This window comes from Athene noctua, chromosome 3 (genome assembly GCF_965140245.1).
Source record: "Athene noctua chromosome 3, bAthNoc1.hap1.1, whole genome shotgun sequence".
NCBI lineage: Eukaryota > Metazoa > Chordata > Aves > Strigiformes > Strigidae > Athene > Athene noctua.
The window spans coordinates 25,601,237-25,622,823 of NC_134039.1; the positions used below are offsets into that span (position 1 = coordinate 25,601,237).

General features: G+C 42.4%; 1 protein-coding gene across 4 annotated transcripts in view; it reads right to left on the reverse strand.

The window, feature by feature from the left end:
- The window catches only part of ITPR2 (inositol 1,4,5-trisphosphate receptor type 2), a 287,303-nt gene that overhangs the window by 50,577 nt on the left and 215,139 nt on the right, over positions 1-21,587 (reverse strand). For all 4 annotated transcript variants that reach the window (XM_074902357.1, XM_074902358.1, XM_074902356.1 and 1 more), the window contains one exon: positions 2,084-2,191. In XM_074902357.1, coding sequence (XP_074758458.1) covers positions 2,084-2,191 — 108 coding nt within the window. The remainder of the gene's footprint in view (positions 1-2,083; positions 2,192-21,587) is intronic.

The following is a 21,587-nucleotide window of genomic DNA, read 5'->3' on the forward strand; positions in this document are numbered from 1 at the left end:
ATTTTCTCACCTTGAGTCTACTTCTATGATGTTGTGAAGGTGAACATGCAAAAATAGCACCTTGTTACTCAGCCTCCATATCTTGTCAGTCTTCATCTTCTTACTTGACAAAACCCTGGTTTTGAATTGTTTGTATTTCACTGCCTACTGAGTTATTGGTGAGTGAGTTAGATTTTATTCCATCTCACCACACTGTCATCAAAACTGCTTCCCCATTCTGATCGTGGACTCTGCATTACTAAAAATACAGAAATGGGTAGAAAACACATCTTGACTCTAGACCTGTGTCTCTGTGCAGCCAACAGAGAAAAAACCTCCACTATTTGACTTTCAAATCAAACAAATATACCCTGATAGAGCAGAGCTGTATCTGAAATGCCAAACAGGTTTAGGACTGCTTTCAGAGAAAGACCAGAGAACATCCATTTGATATAGGAGGAATGCTGCATTGAGTTTCACTTTTCCAGTCACAGTCCTGCATTAAAGAACCGTCCCTTCTCTCATTAATTCATATTTATTATGGGAACATACCAAAAACCCACCTGTCTTAAGTAATTTTTAAAAGTATGTTACAAAGTCAAGCACATTTATGTTGAAAATGAAGGATAATTATGCTCATGTCTGCCCATGGGCATGTGCATTATGTGAAATTCGACCAGGGAATTTTGAAGTGTCCTAAGTAAATAGCTGTGTCTCAGGCTAGCAGTTGGGCAACAGGACTATGTGACTAGCAGCTAATCTTGTATGGCAAGTGAAGAAAGCTGAAAGCACTTCTGTCAGGGACTCAGATGAAGAGGTAAGCTGCATGCACTGCTCTGCAGAATGACATTTTAAAAGCCTCCCTGAGAATAGAGGCCTCTCTATCTGCTCGAGGAACAGGCTTTGCAGCCACGAGGTTTTAGGAGATTTCAGAAACTACACCAGGGATAAGCTATTGGACACATAAAAGCAGTGTTTTCTTAATGCCTAAATTTACAACCTACTCATATAACTTGACTGATAATTACTAAGAGGTATCTTAGGAGCACTTAGAGTATTAAAATATGTTAAGAGGAGCACTGAGCTGCCCTCTGGACAGCCACAGCCATGGAGCTTCCATCTATCCTGTGGTGGGATAATGTGACCAGTATCAGGCAAAAAGGATGATGGGAATCAGAGAAGAACCCAGCCATGGGTGGTCCTCCTCTTGATGGCAGCCAGGTCAATATAGATCTGAGGTGCTTGCATCCAGACTGCTCCCTATGCATGGAAACTCAGGTCCAGTGTTGATGGACCCTGGGGTAAAACTACGGGCTCAGATTCAGGCTGAGCCTGTGTGCAACTATACTGTGGAGTTTTCATACTTGGCTAATTTTGGACTTCATAGAGCATTTCCAAGAGAGCGCCAAATTCCCCTTCCTCCTGTAGTCTCTCTCAGCAGTTGCCTTTGCACCACAGAAATTCTCCTCCTTACAAAGTCGCTAAGGACTAGAGATACTACAGTGCCTAACTCCTACCTTGATATCTATAATCCCATGAAATCTGTAAAAGCACAGGAACTGATTTAAGAGTTAAGAACCTAAACACCTCTGTGGATCTTGATCTAAATCCAATTCATGGCAGGGGTAAAGTTTAAAGTAGAGAACAGAACTGATGAACCAGGCCAAGCATTGGTCTTTTAAACAAAAGCCATACTGAATGTCTACACCACTTCAAAACCTCTGTACTCCAGCCAGACTTTTAATTTGATCAGTTAGCATCACTGGCTTTGAAACTCATGATTATTTATTTGCGTGATGTACCATACAAGATTATTCTTGACTTCATGACACAGTACTACCCACAGTCATTACTGCCCTAACAAAACACGTTTGGTAACACACAGGAAAGCTACTGTAAAATGATTATTTGGAGCCACTTTTAATATAGGTGAATTCCTTTTTCCTCCCATAGCCAAAAGCATATTATTCAACCTTCTCCTTCCCATAAATAATCTACACCATTTGAAGAAGCTTTGCTGTTCAGATGCTTAAGAAGAGGTGATACACCATGCATAAGATGCAAATGTGTCTCATATTCAATCTTCTAGTGAGCAATTCTTTACCTCTATCTGTGCCGTATGATTGGCATAATACCTCAAGGCTTCATCTCCTTCATCTGGATCTGACCCTGGTTTCAGCATCTGTTGCAATGTTTTATTGTGACGAGACAACTAGAAAAAGAAAAAAATCTGATTTATGTCCTGCTGCTATGTTTTCAGCTTTATCATCTCCACCTAACTAACACAAATCCTTCTTCCCCCCACCCCCATATACTTACATGCTCAACCCAGTGGGGCTCTTTCCACAGATAACAACAAAAATTTAATTAGTTGAGAACAATAGAAGTAAATTAGTCTTAAAAAGTCAGCAGCAAGTCTTTGGCTGAGATTTATGAAAGGCAGCTTAGCCTGCAGCCTAGATGGTTTTTGGAGGGCTTTTGATAAATGTCAAAAAAATAAACTGAATGCTTCTTTTCACTTAAGTTTAGACATAGAATCTGCATACCCCTGACCATGTAATTACATTTACAATTAAATTTTCTCTGCTATTTCAAATGGCTTGTTCTTGACCATGTTGTAGGTTGATATTTCAGGGCTGTCAAGATAACATAGATTTCAGAGGCACCTGGACTGCAGTGGTGGGCAAATACATTCTTAACTGTACAGTTTATATATATAGCACATACATACACACACAAAACCACACAAATATGTATCCCTTATAAACTTTTACAAATTATATACTTTACATGATTCATAAAATACATCTGTTCTTGTTAAATAGTAAATATTTTAAATGCTCAATAGCTGCACAAAGTTTAATACAGAGAATATCATCAAATGCATTCATGATGTCCCTTAGGTCAGTGAGAAAAAATACCCAAGTATAAGGCATGAGGAAACACTACTAAAAATGCAATTTTCTCTATATCGTAGTGACTGGTTTTCATCCAGAAACTCTGAGGTGTTTCACCTATTTTAGGTGGGGAAAACTGAGGCAGGAAAGGCTATCTTGATTTAGGTCTTAATCAGTACACCAACATTACCACAATGGACTAGACAGAGACATTAGGAACGAGGCAGGCACAACACTCAAAATGAACACAGGAACTAGGCTCTGAAGTGATGATCTCCACAGGTGGATTAGGTTTACACTACATGAAATAAGGTGGTATGGTGTGAAATAATAAAATAATTGCAAATCTACTAAAAGTGTCAAGGATCTAGTCTAAAAGTAACAATGGATCTAAACAGATATTGTAATAATCTAACCAGAAAGTGATCTCACTTGTTTATAAGCTGTTTGTATGTCTTACCATCCCCTTTTTATCTAAGAATGGGCTGGAGGGAGAGGCACATATAGAATTTAGTTTATTAGAAATTCCCTAGAATTTACTGATCAAAATAAATCTTCTGGATCTTGATACAAACTTATTAATTAAAGATGAATACTAAATCGAACATCAAAAAAAGAGAGAATACCAGAAAAGAATATTCAGGAAGAATAAATGTACTTCCTACAACTTCTGCATGAACAGAAGTGTGCTTGGCCCTGAAATAGAGTCCTGAGCCAATATGGCAGAACATCAGCCTTTTATAAAAGGGTCATGAGCAGATATTCAGGGAAATGTGCAAAAAAACCCAAACCACATGGGGTCAACTGCAGAGCAAAATTCTTCCCATCAGTAATAGATTTCTGCCTAAGAATAGTTACTTTTTTACTCAATCTAGTAAATGTATGGATAGCCTCATTACATGTATTAATATCTTACACAACTTCCACTTATTTTTAAGGCTAAAAAGGTTCTTAAAGATTACCTGGCTAGTTCCTCTCCTTCACACAAGCCTATAACCTGATCCAGTCAGTAGTCTTTGCAGTATGTTCGTATCTGCTTAGCAGGACAACCTGAATTAATTTTCTACAGGTCTTTCGCATCCCCCTCGCTACATGCTCTAGCATCACCGAGAAACAAGATGAACTTACAGAAACAAGGGAGTTACTGTTTCAAAATTCCCTTTAAACAGTGTTACTATTTTGCCTTTCACTTTATTGAATGTCCCTCTGCTTCTGTACCTAAAAAAGGGCAAGCAAGAGCACCCAATTCACCTTCTCTGTATCATTCATCATTCTGTACACTACTGTCGTGTACTCTCTTATTTGTCTCTAAATTAAAACAACCCCTATCATTCTCATCTCTCCTCAAACAGAAGACTCTTTATGACTCAATTATTTTCTTTGTCTATCTCCAAATGTCCTTTACTTTGGCTATATCTTTTCTTTAAGATATGAAGAAAAGCACTGACTAGACAGAATGCAATCACACACTGCTTGGGGTGATGAATTAGCATAACCAGAAGCAAATATATTTCCCATTCTTTATCTCCTGTAATACAGAGGTACTTTGCCTGTATCTTGACCCTTATTTTTCCAATGCCAACCATTAAGGTTTTGAGTTTTCTAATAAATGACAAGTCAAGGATGTATGGATAGTTCTCATATTAAAATTATGCCAGTTTGCAGAAAGGGACATGTATAGATTCAGAAATTTCCATTCGTACCACAAAAAACTTTCTATAAATATACTTGAATTTGTATACAGAACTGGAAATTCCATTTGTAAACCACATGAAATCTCGAGGTATTGCTTCCTGATATGCTTTTAACTGTCCATGACATTTACTGTACAAGTATCTCTTGATAAATATCAGTAACAGAAGTCCCCTTACCACATGGACTAGAAGGAAAAGCCATGTTAGCCCTCTCGTGCTGTAATGGGACTGACTAGCACAGTGTGTTAACAGACTTCTGGTGATTTGAGACTGTGCTGATGCAGTGCATATTTCACTACTGGGTGTGGGAACAGCAGCCATGTACTTTAAAACTGTGTATTCCGTGATCTTCATTATATTTTATTAGACTGCTTTCAGGCAGTGACTGTCTTGTACTGATGTGTGCACAGAGCCTAGTATTACACAGCTGGGGCTTCCTAACACTAGACAAAATGATTTGAAGAACAGGCCAGGATCTTCTGTGGTAGCACCTTTGCTGCCAGCAAAGCCACACTGGAAACAACCAGGGATTGTTGACCAAGCTGGAGGAACTATGGCAGATTTCAGAATGGAAACCTACCTAAAGGTGTCAGCAATAGTGCTAGGCAATAAGCACTTATAACTTCATTTCTTTCTGCTTCCCCATCTCTCTATATCCACTTACCTTCTGTAGTCTAGACCTTCAGACAGCAACCTCAGGAAAAAGGGTCTATCTATTTTCTGCTCTTATTGCAGTTCCTACGTGGGATGGATTCCTCTATGTTGACACAATAATAAGTACTGCTAAAATTTCTGTGTTGTCACAGCTACATTGATGAAAGACTGGTGTGGACAGCAAACTGTGGAAGCTCAGATCTGAAGCAGAGGCCCACAGTAAGACACAGAACAGCTTTAGAAATGCTATGTTATTTGGCAACTACAATGTTTTCTGAAGCTCTGCTTTCATGATCCTTCCTTCACCCTGTAATGAGCTCAAAGGCCCACACAGGCAAAGGGGACTGTGTCAACAGACTTCTTGACCAGCACAGAGCTTTTTGTAAGATCAAAGCCATAGCAATGAAAATAAAATTTTGTGACAAACTGTGAACCTAAAATATGGAAAGCTTATACAAACTTGTAATACACCCTAGGTGACAGTCTGTGACTGTCATTAAAGGCTGTGCAAGCTCTGAATGACATTTTTTCATATTTAACTCCTATGATGTAGTTAAGTGTTATTTCTGAAGAGCTGCACAAAACTTTTGGGGCAGCTGGAGGACAAGACACTGGATGGTCATGGACAATGGCAACTATAATGAAAAGAACAGGCCCATTTATGTTTTCAAAGCAAAGCTCAAAAATGCACGGCAAGCGTAGCTGATACAAAAAATAACCATCACTAAACCCTGAATTTGCAAAGAGCCCCCCCAAAATCACCTCTGAGGAGAAATCTCTCTCAGTCAGTCATTCACTCAGCCATCAACCACATCAGTGACAATAGTTTAAATACTAATACTGTATTTTACTACTCATCAAGGCATGTAGGGACAAGGAAGCAACAGCATACAATGGAACAGGGATTTCCAAAGAGAGGATGTGTAAGGCAACAGCTATATCAATAAAGACCATTTGGTTTTCAGTTAGTTCCCGAAGAAGTACTGTTGTTCATCTTGAATTTTTTTTACTTAAAATATTTGGAAAACACTGTAATAAAGCATAGTACAAAATGTGAAAGATTGAGGACAGATCAAGAATGCTGAAGACATTAACAAAGAAACAGTAGAGACAGATGACAGAATTACAAGTAATACTCAGTCTAAATTCCTCACACAACATGATTATAAAATCAAATCTGCTAGTTATCTGGGATGTCGTATATGATCAGCAGTGTGGAAAACCACAGCAGACCCATCTTTTGCAACTAACAATACATGGGTTTCCTGAAGGCTTTTTGTTTTAAAGTCAAGATTTCCTTGAGCAAAAATGCAGTTATTTAAATGTTCTCAAAGAAAAAGTGATTTAAAGCTGTGAATATTAATGTCATCAGCCTGTCAATAACTCATTGACTTGGGATACTAGATTGGTTTGTCAAAATACATATGCACATGTGAGTGTGCGTGTGGAAAAACTGGTGGGAAAAGAGGAAGTAATTTTCCAGTTTTCATTATCTCTGGAAAACACAGACCCCTTCCATATTTTTACAAGAACATGTCAGTCCCTGGTTGTAGCTTTTACACTACAAGGGTCTCCTCTGTAGTCCAGTCCTCATTGGAGGCACGAGGTCTAACTCAGTACATAGCCGAGACTGTTGTCAAAACTCTTGTCAATTTCACCAGGCTTTGCTTCATCCCCAAAAAAGGACATAGGAATCTGAGAAATATGAGCTAGAAACAGCAGGTTGAAGACACCCAAATTCTGTGAGATCTATTTTACTGTAGCCTGGGAAAGTAAAGGTGACTTTTTATGACTAGAATGGTATAAAGGGATCTAAATGGGTGAGGCTTAGTGTCCTGTAAGCAACCAGGCTTTTCACAGAATAGTTGGTTCACTGGAAAAGTGGCAAATGTATTAAACTCATTTTCTAAAAAAGGTCTATGGTGTATTACTATAAGCTCTTGGTAACTGGCCAGGAAGCACAAATAAAGACACAAACAGTTTCTGTGCCTGAAACACTTTGATTTACAGAGCTACTATTAAGAAGTATTACAGATATCTAAAAAATAGAAAAAAAAAAAGTTTAAAAAAAATATTATCCTTGTCACAAATTTTCTCACGTTTCTTCTCACAGTTGTAAGGCAGCAGTAAGGCTGTTATTCAGTGGGGGAGATACCTGGCACAAGGCACACCTGACAGGGGAAGGGCATGCTGTTAGGCAGCAGTCAGGAACATGCTGGTGACTGGGGCTCATTTTGGGGAGGGAACTGGAGGTGTGGTGTGCTTGCAAGCTACAGCCCTGCTCAGTGCCCCCTCTGCCCTTAACCCATGCCCTGGCTGCAGCTCACTAGCCAACCCTCTGGTGTGCCAGTCAGCCCCATCTAGTGTGTCAGGGCAGAGAGAGGTCACTATACACAGTCCTGGAAGTGCATAAACTAGAGACCTTGTGGAAAGTGAGGCAAGAGCTGTTTGTACAGACCTGATGTCCAGTGCGTGACATCTGATAGATCTGCTGCAAATTATCTTAATCTCTACCGTGCCAGTAACTAGATGTACTGCAGTGCGGGTTGCCAGCCCAAAGGCCAGTGGTCTTTCACCAGGGAGAAATGAGACAAAATACAACTTGCAGAAACAGCAGAATAATTCCATCTGTTTAGATTCATTTCACCTTGCTGTGCAAACAGACTCATGCAGCTGGGGCTCATTTACAGACTCTTCCTCTTTTTTCCCCTTCAGTCTCTTGGGTCCTGGAGACAGGCAGTGTGAGATCTGGCACCACCAAACCCCCTCACAAAGGGAAACCCCAGTCATCTCGTTGAACACTTCATTTTCTGCTTAGAGAGCAAGAAAGGATAAAAAAGCTGCCTGGGGACTGGCAAGAAAAACCCCAGAAACAACAGCAAAGAGAAAGTCAAGGGAGTAGCAAACAGGATGGGTGAGAGACAGGACAGGAGACAGAAAATGAGATCCTTTTCCTTGGCATGCCAGGACCTTATGACACACCAGCTCCTTGCCCAGGGCAAATGAGAACACGCCTATTCCATCAGTAAACAAGGAGAGAGACAAAGCAAGGAAAAAACAAATGTCATCTTAACCATAACTGAGCAGAAATTTTTATTCCAACTGGCTGTACTAAGAGTAATAACAACAACTCCCCATGTTCCAATCAAAACTGAATGGTGCTTTCTGCAATACACAGGGCAACTTCCTTTCCAGAAGTCATTACAGTTTTATAGAGCGGCACCTTTGCACTCTACCACAAAGCAGTCTGTTAACAAACATTAGGAACAGCAGGGGTGGAGCAATGGGAGATTCTCAAATCAAGTATTCATTGATTTCATTTAGATGATCATACTGTACAGACCAAGCAAAAGGATTTAGAGTTAATCTTCCTCTGATGGCTTGTGGTACATGAGCAGGGCCCTGGGTGGTCCAGACGCTTTGGATTTTGCTGCTGGGTCTTCCATGGCCTTGTGTAACCTCTGAGACACCACCTCTCCTCCCCAGACTCCACGTGGTGCACACTACAGATTGTGGATAATAGGGATCTACCTCACAGGGAAGGGAGAAATAAACCACCTGAACATTATCACATAAGAGAAACCACCACAGTTAAGTGATCTCTACCACTATTACGTTTGCAGACTTCATAGTAATTTTATTGCTATTTTTGATGTGTCTTTGCTGTTCTTTTATCCCTGATGAAAGCCAGCAGACAACAAAATGACTTGCTAATATTTCAATGAGCTTTACTTCAATTTGTCTTCTTTGTAATTTCTTTCACAGGCAAAGCTTACTTGCAAAAAAATAAAGTGTATGTGTGGGGAAAGTTCAGGTCAGATAAAATGTGTTGCAACAAATTAATTTGACAGGGGTGGGTGTGACACATCCCTGCAGGCTACGTGTAAACTGACACGGACAGCTGTTCCTACATGAGTCAAACCATCTCAATGCATACGTTGGTCACATTTGGTTTTTGGTGTACACTGACCATACTGAACATAGGATGTGGACAGCAGTATGCAATCCACTGTTCCACCAGGATGACACAATTGCACTTGTAGCTGCCTCCTATGATTACTGTAAGCAAAACTGTGAAGAGTACAGAATGGAAGGAAGTAGGGAGATGATGGAAGTGTCAGACATGATTATGAATATGATAAGAAATTTCAATGGAAAAGGAAGAAAAAGAGAGTAGTGTTACTGCAAATAGTCTTCTTCACGGCATAACAAGGAAGAAATTCCAGCCACATGCAATTTCTATGAAAGGCAGATAAAGCACTGCACCCAAAACAAGACCTTACTGGCATGCTCACCAACATAGTACAGACCCAATCTGAGAGAGATCAAAACCAGCAACAGACCAGCAAGCATATGGATCCCAAATCCACACAGCAAGATAACTGTTCATCTCTAAATGCCACCAACACTTTAAATACATACAAAATATATATATGGAAATTTGAGATAAGAGAGCTCTGAATGGCATACCCTTTTCAGGAACTTTTAGAATCCTTTTGCTATCAAGCACTTTACTTTCTAGGTTTCTCTTTTTATTCAGAACAGTGATTCTCTGCAAATAGCTTTCCACTCCTGTCTAATATGTGGCTTTCAAAAGAAAAGGAAGGCTAGCACTAACAAAAGGAGGACTGTTATTTTGGGGTCAAGAGGACTCTTATTTTGGGGGCAAGAGTAGAGCAGAAAGTAGCTCATGGGTTAATACTTCCAGAATGAGCTCATCCTTGTCTCCAGGGTCTACCCAAACCACAAGGAAAAAGTTCAGTCTCTGACCTGAAGCATGAGACTTGCATCGCTGGATCCCTCCTCATGTTTTCCCACCCTTAAGTCTCATCTTATACATTTGCAGTATAGTGTCATGGTGTCTTTTGCACTCTGTGACCCCTTAAGCTGGATGCAGTTCACCAACCCAATTGATGATATAACCACTAGCTCTGCTACATGCAGGTATGGCTTGAAAGATGGCCACGGTACATACACTGCACTTGGAGAGGCTGGGATAAGCCATCTAGCAATCTTCAATGAAGCACATTAAAGAGTCTTGAGTCCTCAGTAGCAACTTGGTATCATGGCTCTGCCTCCATGGTTCAAGCACTTGAATATGGCCACTATGTGGTCCTCTTAGATGTTACAGCAATAGCAAAACAAAAAGTCTATTCATAGTTAATCCTGTTAGCATCCCACCTCTTCAGCAGCTATTTCCACAGCACACAGAAAACCATAACTTGGTCATTCAGAGTCAAAACATGAGACTATGTTTGTACGTAGCAGTAAACAGCTGAAGCTGCAATCTGTCAAATTCACAGAAGACATGCATTTCCTAATCTCTGCAGGGGTCTAACATATATACGTTGTGGGGTACAAAACAGAGCAGTTACCAAGTGTGGAGATGGACAGGAATTGAGATGTCTCCCTTCAAATAATCACAGTGGTGAGATTTTCCAGGTTTTTCAATCATGCTGTTGAATGTTCACCTCACCCTCCCATTAGGAGAGCAAAATGTCTTTAAAAAAAATAATTTAGGGGCACAGGAACAGAGAGAAGAGAAAGTAAAACGGTGAGTTGCTCTTTCCAAATCTGCATTATGGCTACTGTCCTCAGGAGAGCAGTTTCACCTGGCACCTATGAAATAACAGTTCCCAGTGGAAGAGCAAAAGGGTAAAAATTTAATCTCTCTCCTCATCAGACATTCACAAATAATGCTGCTTTACTCAGCCAACTAGCAGCTAAATGGTGCTCTGCAGACAGACTCACAGAAAGAAAAGGTTGGAAAGAGCAAATTCATTTAAGGCTATCACAAACCATCATTCATAAAACAAATTCTAAAATTCTTGCCTACACATAATGGCAGAGAAAAAATTTCTTTAATCCCTGGTTGATCAGATGCTTACCCATGTGCAGGTCTGAAGGTGTTTTACTCCTGTAAGACTACCAGTGGTCCTAAGTAACCAGTCACCTCGCTTTTGGTGTAGAAAAGCATAATCAGATGCTAAAACTAAATTTCGCAGCTTTTAATTTTAATCAGCTGCCTCAGAAAAAGTGCAACGTGGACCTCATTTTCAGTTTTCTGCACCATGTTAAATAAGTGAAATAAAGAGGATAGCAACTGAGGTAGCTCTGCCTATTTGTAGGTTACAAATTCAGATCTTGGATATTCTGGAAACCTCTATGTTGACTGAGATACCTAATTAAACTATGACATCAGAGGAGATGAGGTTAAAACTGAGCAACTGTGAGGAACAGGCATATTTTGACATTCTGTTTAATGCTCTTTATTTTTGTTAACCTGAAATTACTTCAATGACTACTGAACAATTTGAGAGAGATTAAAAAGCATGTCTTTGTTAGAAAAGATGACCCCGCTGTTTTTAATTAACGTTTAGGATTTCACAATGCAGATATCTGAGACCTATTAGAACTACTCTGGTAATATTAAGTAAGACCAGACTTCACTTTCATGATATTTCCAAGGTTACACTCACTTACTCTCAAAACAAACAAACAAAGCTTAGAGTAAAATGTTTCAGTTGTGCTTTGGATTTAAGAAAAGAGCACTTTGGTTCATTTGAAGGTCACCTCTAATGGAAAAGCCCCATCTCTGCCTTCACCTACAGTAGACTATTGCAAGTCAACACTTGGTGTAATTCAGCTTCCTTAATACAGGGAGTTTACTGAAATCTGAACAAAGTAAGTAGCTACATTACATACATTTCTGAGCAGACAATATGTATACATTGCAGTTGAGGGCAACTGAAAGTGCAGTCTACTTTGAAGAGTGACTTTCTAAAGATGGCACTGTGTGGTTCCACTTTTACTGTCTCTCTCATGGCTTCTGGATTGAGTTTACTCAGTTTATAAGCAAAATGATTTTTAATTCTACTTAACGCTCCTCCATGCAATTTTGATTGAAAAGCTTTAAGTCAAGCCGCACTTTTTTTTTCCCATATATCATAACTCTTAATGAAGACTGCATGCCAAATGCAAGTGGGGAGCTCTAGGGTAAGAGTATGGTTTGAGGGCAACAGGTCAAGTTCTCTACTAGTGTAAATCAGTATTGCTTATCTACTTTCAGCAGAGACATTCCCGCATGGACCAGCTGAGGATATGGGTAAATGAAGACCTACTCTTAAAGTGGGAAGCTAAGCAACTGTCCCGCTAGTGATACAGAACCAAAGGACAACTGAAGTCATTCTCCACAGCCCGTGCTGCTTCAAATAGCAATAAAAAGGTAGTATATTTATCACTAATACAGAACTGCCAATAGAGCCTGAGAGCAGAGAACGTCTTAAACAGTATGCCATTGTCCCACAGCCAATTTTCAGAGTAAAACCACAGACTAATGTGAAGATTTCACAATGCAGGCATTTGACAAAGAAAGGATATTTCTTCTGGTGTAATGCTTGGGCCCTGACACCAATGCAACATATTTCCCAATGATAAAAAAATCTTGTAAACCACAAAACACAAGGACACAGGATTGCAGAAGTTAAAGGTAGAAGAAGAAACCCACAAAGCAGAAATAATAAGACCACCTGTGCTCTAGTGAAATGCACAGTCACCACAGCCAAACATGATATATCCCTCATTAATAACATATAATAAAACACATACACATGTATAGTAAACAATCTTACTTTAGAGAAGCAGAACTAGAAAAATTAAAATAAGCTAAAACCTTTGTGCCCAGCCTACAGCAAAAAGCTCTAGCCTGAATCATAGCAGTTCTTAGCAGCCTAAGTCAACAAGACACCAGAGGGAAAACAGAAGTCCCCATGTAGATTCCTATCAAAGTCATGACAGGTTTCTGAGGTGGATGCTTCCAAGGAGAAGGGGAGATAAAGAAAACGTTGAAGGACAAGTTGCCAAGGTTTTAACCTGAGACCTAACAACGAAGCACAAGTTGCCAAGGTTTTAACCTGAGACCTAACAGCAGCCACAAACATTTGTTTAATCTTTCAGGTGCTCATTAGTGTCAAGCCCTTGCAGCAGCCTCCATACTGTCCCTCTATACTGCAGCTGGCTGAAGTTATATACCATCCTAATGAGCTGCAAGGAGGGTGGTGTGTGTCATTGGCTTCTGTTTCAATCTTGGCTAGTGTAAAAGCCTTGCAACAGCTTCTGATTCTGCTGACATTTAATTAGCTGGTGTCATTTTGATGCCATAGCCTGTCTCATCAGGATGATAACTACAAAACAACATGCAGAGCATAAAAGTTCTACGAGAAGCTTCAGGTCTGGCAGCCAAAGATATGAGTCCCCTGACAGTCACGGTTCCTGGGACTGGTCCCTATTAGACCTTTGTTTTGGCAGTGCTATCAGCAAGAGCTTCTCTGTTAAGAGAAAGAAACAAAAAGCCCCCCCAAACAGCAAACCTCAGCAAAACCTTGCGAAAAAAACTACATCCTTTAGCTTGAAAAATTCTACCCATCCTGCAGAAATGGAGCATTCTCATTGCACAAACTCACAGCTATTTATCCTGAAGGACAGGTTTATCCTAAAGGATAGAACATCCTCTAGCCTCAAAAGGTAATCCTGTTTATTTAAATATGTATAGTATCTTTCTCCATTTGCCATCAGGTGCTTGGGAAGACAATCTCCAATAATACCTGCCAGTTGCTGCTTGCCCACATCAGCTGCAAAATTTGAAAATGGTCATTGCTACACAAAATGTCACTGATCTATATTTTCACTCAGTATCACCAGTGATTCTGGTACAGTCCATGCATTTACACCAGACAAGTTCAGACCTTTTTGTATTTGGGTCTTTTTCCAAAATCCTATTCTAATACACTAAAGACACCACTTTTTTTTTGACTGTACCTCCCAGTCAGAAATGTATAAAAATTCAAATGAACCAAGCCATTTTGTTCATGGAACAAATTCTACTCAAAATGTTTATTAATAGAATCTAGGCACAACCTAATGCTTTGTGAAGACAGACACTTATGGAACTAAGGGGCCACCGCCCCATTTCTGAGCAAAACATCTACCTGAGGCAGAGGATGGGCAGAAAACAGTCAACAAGCTTAAAAATTCATGGAACCAGTGTAGTCCCCAGATGTAAGCTCTTCTGGAGGGATCCTTGATGGAACTGAAAGTTGCTTCCCAACTGGATGAAGAAAAGCCTATCTTTTAGAGCAAAATACTCCGGGAACTCACAGCTCCCACAAGGACAGGGAGATCTCTTTTAGGCAAATGTTATGGGTCAGTAATGGTAACACTACCATCAAGGGTGAAGGTATTCTTGCAAGACTTTTCCACTTGGCTTTTGTTCATTTCTTTTCCATGGTATAACCATGATATTATCATTTCAACCAGCTAATGCACACTGCAGACTACTGGGGGTTGTAACTGATTCTACCTGTTCCCCATCCTAAATAGCCTTCCAGGTGTTTCTTTGCTATGTCTTATAGAATGTGCTTGTCAATGCACAGTATTAAGTAATTGGTTTCTGCCTTCTTCATCAACATTTCTTTTTAAATGGTCAAATTTCACCCCAAATTTACCCCTGACCATAGTCACACTTACTTCATGCAGAAAACTGTTTTGTTGGCCTTGGACAACCCAGTCAGTTCAGAAAGCTTCAGATCCTCACACTAAAGGACAAATTACATGCCGCAATCCTATCTCACATTTTAAAAATTACTACCCACAAAAAAACTTCAGCCTTACAATAACTCCCTCAAACACATGCACACAGTGGTATCCATTATCTTATGAAAGCTCTTCTTGCCTTAACAATCCATAATATTAGCAGCACAGGAAAGTTTATTATATTTGAAAAATCTATGTTATCAAGATTTCTTTAAAAGACTCTTGGAGTACTAATGTGCTCAGTGATTATGCACTTCTCAACTGTACTACCCAATAAATGACAATTTTCCTCATTAGTAAAGTAGCTGGGATCAAGTGAGCATAGGAGGAAACCCAGTGTAGCAGTTAAAGCAAAGCTTTGAGGATCAAGCAAGCTGTATTCGCTTCCCATGACAGCTAATGACTTGCTGTCTATACCTTCTTCTGGTTTGGTGTCTACCTGTAACACTGGGTAACACCACCTACTTTAAGAGGGGGGGAAACAAAAGTAATGAAAGCTTTTAAGTCCTCCAAAATCCTATAAAAAGGAAGATTACTTCTAAAAAATTTCTGAAACCACTAATTTTACTGTAATTTCTTTTTCTGTTGTAGTGTATAAGAGTCCCAGAACCATGCACTACTAAGCAGAGCACTGATGTGGAAAATAAATGTGGTTCCAGCCCTTGTTGTACTCAAACCCAGTGAAAGATATAGATTGGCACACTAATCAAATGACACAAAAACAAAAGGCTGTGTACTTCTTAGAATTTTATATATTTGCATAGCTAAATTTTTAAAAAAATGACTTTGGTTACTCCTTAATGAATGTATCATGTCCAAATCTCATTATGAAAACAGTCCTATTTCAAATGTCAAAAATAGCAACTTTTTTAACAATAGCCTGTAGTGTACCCCTTCTCCCAAACTATAAATCTCCATCAAATATTACCATTTTAATTGCCTAGTTAGCAAATACTCTTCATGTAGGTATGCTAATATGTAATACACTGCATGAAATAAACATGGCAATAAGACATTAGTTTGATAAATCTTGCCAAGTTTGATAAAGAAATCTCAATTCTGCTGTTAATATATTAACAAATAAGTAAGGCTGAACAACTTATTTTTCTCAGTCTATTTAAAATTAGAACCAGAGAAGAAGGAATACGACTTATTCATGATGTCCAGTTGCTACAGTATGTTTAGTAGTACCTGCAGCAAGAACCTTACAATTCACAGCAAATCCTAGCACTTCTCCTTCGGTTTATTTTAAGAATTTATAAATGGAAGAACACTTCCAAATGTGATAGTCTATCAGAAGATAGCCTGATTCAAGCTTGTGTTCATTTATGCTACATACCTATGTCCAGGTTCAGCTAGCATAGGGTTAAGTTTTCTCCCAAGCAGGGGGAAGGGGTCTCCAGCTGGGTTATTCATACCATGCTGACTTCAGGTCCGGCGCAGCAGCACCTGGGGAAGCTTTCCTTTGTGGCTTGGGTTGCAGAAAGCTGTATCCTTGCGGTATTTCTCTGTCTATCTTTTGTCTTGTTTACTGTTAATACTTCTCTGTCTATCTTTTGTCTTGTTTACTGTTACTGTAAAGAGTCTCTTTTTGCTGTACTGGCCACTGATTGCTTATAATGTGTTTGTATCACTGTTTGTGAGGGCAGGCCGGTACCTGTTTGCTGCCTGGGCTTTTGTTAGGGGTCTCACCCCCTCTATGCGTGAGCCAGGGGAAGAGAGCCTCTCGGTTTTTGAGAGTTTCAATTACCCTTGGAGCTTGCAGGCCAGTGTGATTGTGGCACAATGCTTTCTGAATGTCTGCCTCATTTTGGTTTTGGCCATGCGGCACTTCTCTAACAATAGCAGTGCCCGGAAACCTGCCCCGAGGTCAGATAATAGTGAGTGGCAAGGGCTGTGGGAAAAGATGGGCAAAGGTCTGAGTTGGTGGTCACCTCCAATGCTTTGGAATTTCACTCCCGAACAAATGCAGAGCCCTGATAAGCTGATGGAGTGCTTAGAAAGGGTGTGTTACCAACCTGGCAAAACCCAGGAGACACAAATCGCTGCCATGTGTTGGGGACTTGCCCATGCCTACCGTGTCCTCTTTAATACCACCCACTGCCCTCCAGGGGAAGAAAAGGCCACAGAACCTGAGGGTGAAGTACCTGGTACAGTATCTGGGCTGGGGGGACAAGCAGAATCAGTATCAGTCGCCTCCACCAGCACAGCAGCTGAGCCAGAGAGCCAGCCAGTGCCGGTATCAGTCGCCCCAATACAGAAAACCAAATATACCAGAAAGTCAGTTTGCAAAGTGGGGGATGGGGATGAGCCAGGCCCAGCACGGGAACAGGAGGAAGGGCCAGTGGTGATTGTCCAATCTCTATCCCTGACTGAGTTGCGAGATATGCGGAGAGATTTCAGCCGCCTGGGAGGTGAGCAGATTTGCACCTGGCTGCTCTGATGCTGGGACAATGGAGCCAGTGCTTTTGAGATGGAGAGGAGAGAGGCCAAGCAGCTGGGATCTTTGGCCAAGGATGCTGGCATTGATAGGGAAATAGGGAAACAGACTCAAACCCTCAGCCTTTGGAAGCGACTCCTGCTCAGTGTAAGAGAAAGGTACCCCTACAAGGATGATATCTTATGTCAGCTAAGCAAATGGACCAGCATTGAGAAAGGCATTCAGAATCTCAGGGAACTGGCTGTGTTTTAGATGATCTATGGTGATCTGAATGATGAGCAGTCACCCATGGACCCAGATCAGGCCCCTTGCACACACCTGATGTGGCGAAAGTTCCTGAAGAGCGCACCAGAAGCACACTCGAAAGCACTGGCAATAGTGTCCTGGTGGACAGACACCCACACTCTGACAGTGGATGGAGTGGTTGGCAAGCTCCGGCAATATGAGGGAAATCTCCCTTCATCTCAGAATTCCTGGTCTCAGCTGTGGAGGAACGGTCTCAGAGGGTCCAGAAAATGGAAGAGGACATGTCCTACATTCCACCTGCACAGGCTGATGTCTCAGCCATTAGAAGTTGTTGGAGAATGGTTTGCAGAACAAGGTCATGGGTCTGTGCAGGAGCTGATTACAGCCATCTGATGTAAACAAAGGAAAAAACCCAGGGTACATTTATGCTAACAAGAAAGGAGATTCAGGGCACAGTTATGCTAACAAAGGACTGTTATGCTAACAAAGGGAGAAACTGAGGTACAGAAAGACCTTGATTATAATGGTAAACAACCTTTGGGACAAAAACAAGCCAGAAGGAGAATGTTGTGACATACTCGAAATACCACAAGGGGCTGGGATATTATAATGTAACCTTTTAGATGTATCCAATAGATTTATGATTAGTATGCATAATTATAGTTAGTCCTTATATAAGGTGTGATTTTCTTTCAATAAAGATGAAGCTTGCTTTACTATTCACATTCAATCAACTGTTTGCTTCCTCTGTCCACCGCAAGAAGTAAAGGTTTCCCCCACCAAGAGAAAGGCAGCAGAAGGCACACACCATGAGGCACCCACCCTGTGGTTTTTCCTCCGCAACCATGGAGAAAACATGAGGAGGTGGGATGGACAGCCCACTGCCGCCCTAGCTGCACGAGTAGAGCAGCTGAAAGGGAAGACCATCACAAAAGGGGAGTCCTCCAAGAAGAGCGCAGCTCCAGTGTCCAGTCGGAAATCCTCCAGACAGAATAGAATGGTGAATGTTATGTCTGACCGTCTTGAGGGGACCAGTAAATCATTCTTGCAAGAAGTGAGTGATGATGAGGAGGATTAGAGGGGCCCTGTCTCCAGCCAGGTGGAGGAAAGGGATAATCGGATTTACTGGACAGTGTGGATCCGATGGCCTGGCACATTAAACCCACAAGAATATAAGGCTTTGGTGGACACTGGCACACAGTGCACCCTGATGCCATCGAGCTACAGTGGGGTTGAATCCATTTGCATCTCTGGAGTGACAGGGGGATCCCAGCAGCTGACCCTATTGGAAGCTGAAGTGAGCCTGAGTGGGAGGGACTGGCATAAGCACCCCATTGTGACTGGCCTAGATGCCCCGTGCATCCTGGGCATGGACTACCTCAGGAGAAGGTACTTCAAAGACCCAAAAGGGTACCGGTGGGCTTTTGGTGTAGCTGCCCTGGAGGAGGTTGAACAGTTGTCCACCTTACCCGGCCTCTCAGAGGATTCCTCAGTGGTGGGGAGTCTTAAGGTTGAGAATCAGTGAGTGCCGATTGCTACCAAGACGGTGCACCGGCAGCAGTACCGTATCAACCGAAATTCCCCGGTCCCCATCTGTCAGCTGATCTGTCAACTAGAAAGCCAGAAGGTGATCAGCAAAACTCACTCACCCTTCAACAGCCCTATATGGCCAGTGAGAAAGCCTAATGGCGAATGGAGGCTAACTGTGGACTACCGTGGCCTGAATGAAGTTAGGCCAGCAATGAGTGCTGCAGTGCCGGACATGCTAGAGCTCCAGTATGAATTGGAGTTGAAGGCAGCCAAGTGGTACGCCATGACTGACATTGCAAACGCGTTCTTCTCCATTCTGATAGCGCCAGAGTGCAGGCCACAGTTTGCGTTCACTTGGAGAGGCATCCAGTACACCTGGAATCGATTGCCCTAGGGGTGGAACCACAGCTCCACCATTTGCCATGGACTCGTCCATACTGCACTGGAGAAAGGTGGGGCTCCAGAACACCTGCAGTATATTGATGACATCATTGTATGGGGGGACACAGCCGAGGAAGTCTTTGACAAAAGGAAGAAGATAATTGAAATCCTCCTGAAGGCCGGCTTTGCCATTAAGCAAAAGAAAGTTAAGGGGCCTGCAAGGGAAATTCAGTTCCTAGGAATAAAATGGCAAGATGGGCGTCGCCACATCCCAATGGAGGTGATAAACAAGATAACAGCCATGGCCCCACCAACCTCTAAAAAGGAGATTCAGTCTTTCCTGGGTGTTGTGGGGTTCTGGAGGATGCACATCCCGAACTACAGCCTGATTGTGAGCCCTCTCTATCACGTAACCCATAAGAAGAACGATTTTGAATGGGGCCCTGAGCAACAACAATCCTTTGAACAAATGAAGCGGGAGATTGCCCAAGCAGTAGCCCTCGGGCCAGTCCGGGAAGGGCAGGAGGTTAAGAACATGCTCTACACCGCAGCCGGGGAGAATGGCCCTACCTGGAGCCTCTGGCAGAGAGCACCTGGGGAAACCCAAGGCCGACCTCGAGGCTTTTGGAGCCAGGGATACAAAGGCTCTGAAGCTAATTATACACCAACTGAGATGGAGATACTGGCAGCGTACGAAGGAGTTCGGGCTGCCTCAGAAGTGGTCGGCACTGAAACACAGCTCCTCCTGGCACCCCGACTGCCGGTGCTGGGGTGGATGTTCAAAGGAAAGGCCTCCTCCACACATTATGCAACGGATGCCACGTGGAGTAAATGGGTTGCGTTGATAACACAACGGGCTCAAATAGGGAACCCCAGCCGCCCAGGGATACTAGAGGTGATCATGAACTGGCCAGAGAGCCAAGATTCCGGGATGTCACCAGAACAGGAGGTGACACGTGCTAAGGAGGCCCCACCATATAACGAGCTGCCAGATGTGGAGAAGTGATATGCCCTGTTCACTGATGGATCTTGTTGTATTGTGGGAAAACATCGACGATGGAAGGCTGCTGTATGGAGTCCCACACGACGGGTCACTGAAGCTGCTGAGGGACAGGGTGAATCGAGCCAGTTCATAGAGGTGAAAGCCATCCAGCTTGCTTTGGATATTGCTGAGCGGGAAAAGTGGCCGAGGCTCTACCTCTACACCGACTCATGGGCAGTGGTGAATACCCTGTGGAAATGGTTGCAGCAATGGAAGCAGAGCAACTAGCAACGTAACAGTAAAACCGTCTGGGCTGCTGAGGTGTGGCACGTTATTGCTGCCCGTGTGAAAAATCTCGTTGTGAAGGTGCGCCATGTGGATGCCCATGTACCCAAGAGTCGGGCCACTGATGAACATTGACACAACCAGCACGCAGACCAAGCTGCTAAGATTAGAGTGGCTCAGGTGGACTTGGACTGGCAGCGTAAAGGAGAACTGTTCATAGCCCGGTGGGCTCATGAGACCTCGGGCCACCAAGGTAGAGATGCAACATACAGGTGGGCTCGAGATAGAGGGGTGGACCTCAACATTGACATCATGGCAGAGATCATCCATGGATGTGAGATGTGTGCTGCAATCAAGCATGCCAAGCGGGTGAAGCCCCAGCGGAATGGAGAGCGATGGCTGAAACATAGATATGGAGAGGCCTGGCAGATCGACTACATCACACTGCCACAGACCCCCCACAGGAAGCGCCACGTGCTCACAATGGTGGAAGTAACCACTGGATGGCTGGAAACTTACCCAGAGCCCCACACCACCACCCGGAACAGCATCCTGGGCCTTGAAACCCAAGTCCTGTGGTGACACAGCACCCCAGAGAGAATTGAGTCAGACAATGTGACCCACTGCTGAAACAACCTCATAAATGCCTGGGCAGAAGAACATGGCATCGAGTGGGTCTACCATATCCCCTACCACGCACCAGCCTCTGGGAAGATCAAGCACTACCATGGACTGTTAAAAACCACATTGAAAGCACTGGGAGGTGGGACCTTCAAAGACTGGGACATGCATCTAGCAAAGGCCACCTGGCTACTCAACACAAGAGGATCTGCTAGTCGAGCTGGCCCAGATCAGTCAAAACCTCCACGTGCTGTAGATGGGGATAAAGTCCCTGTGGTGTGCATGAG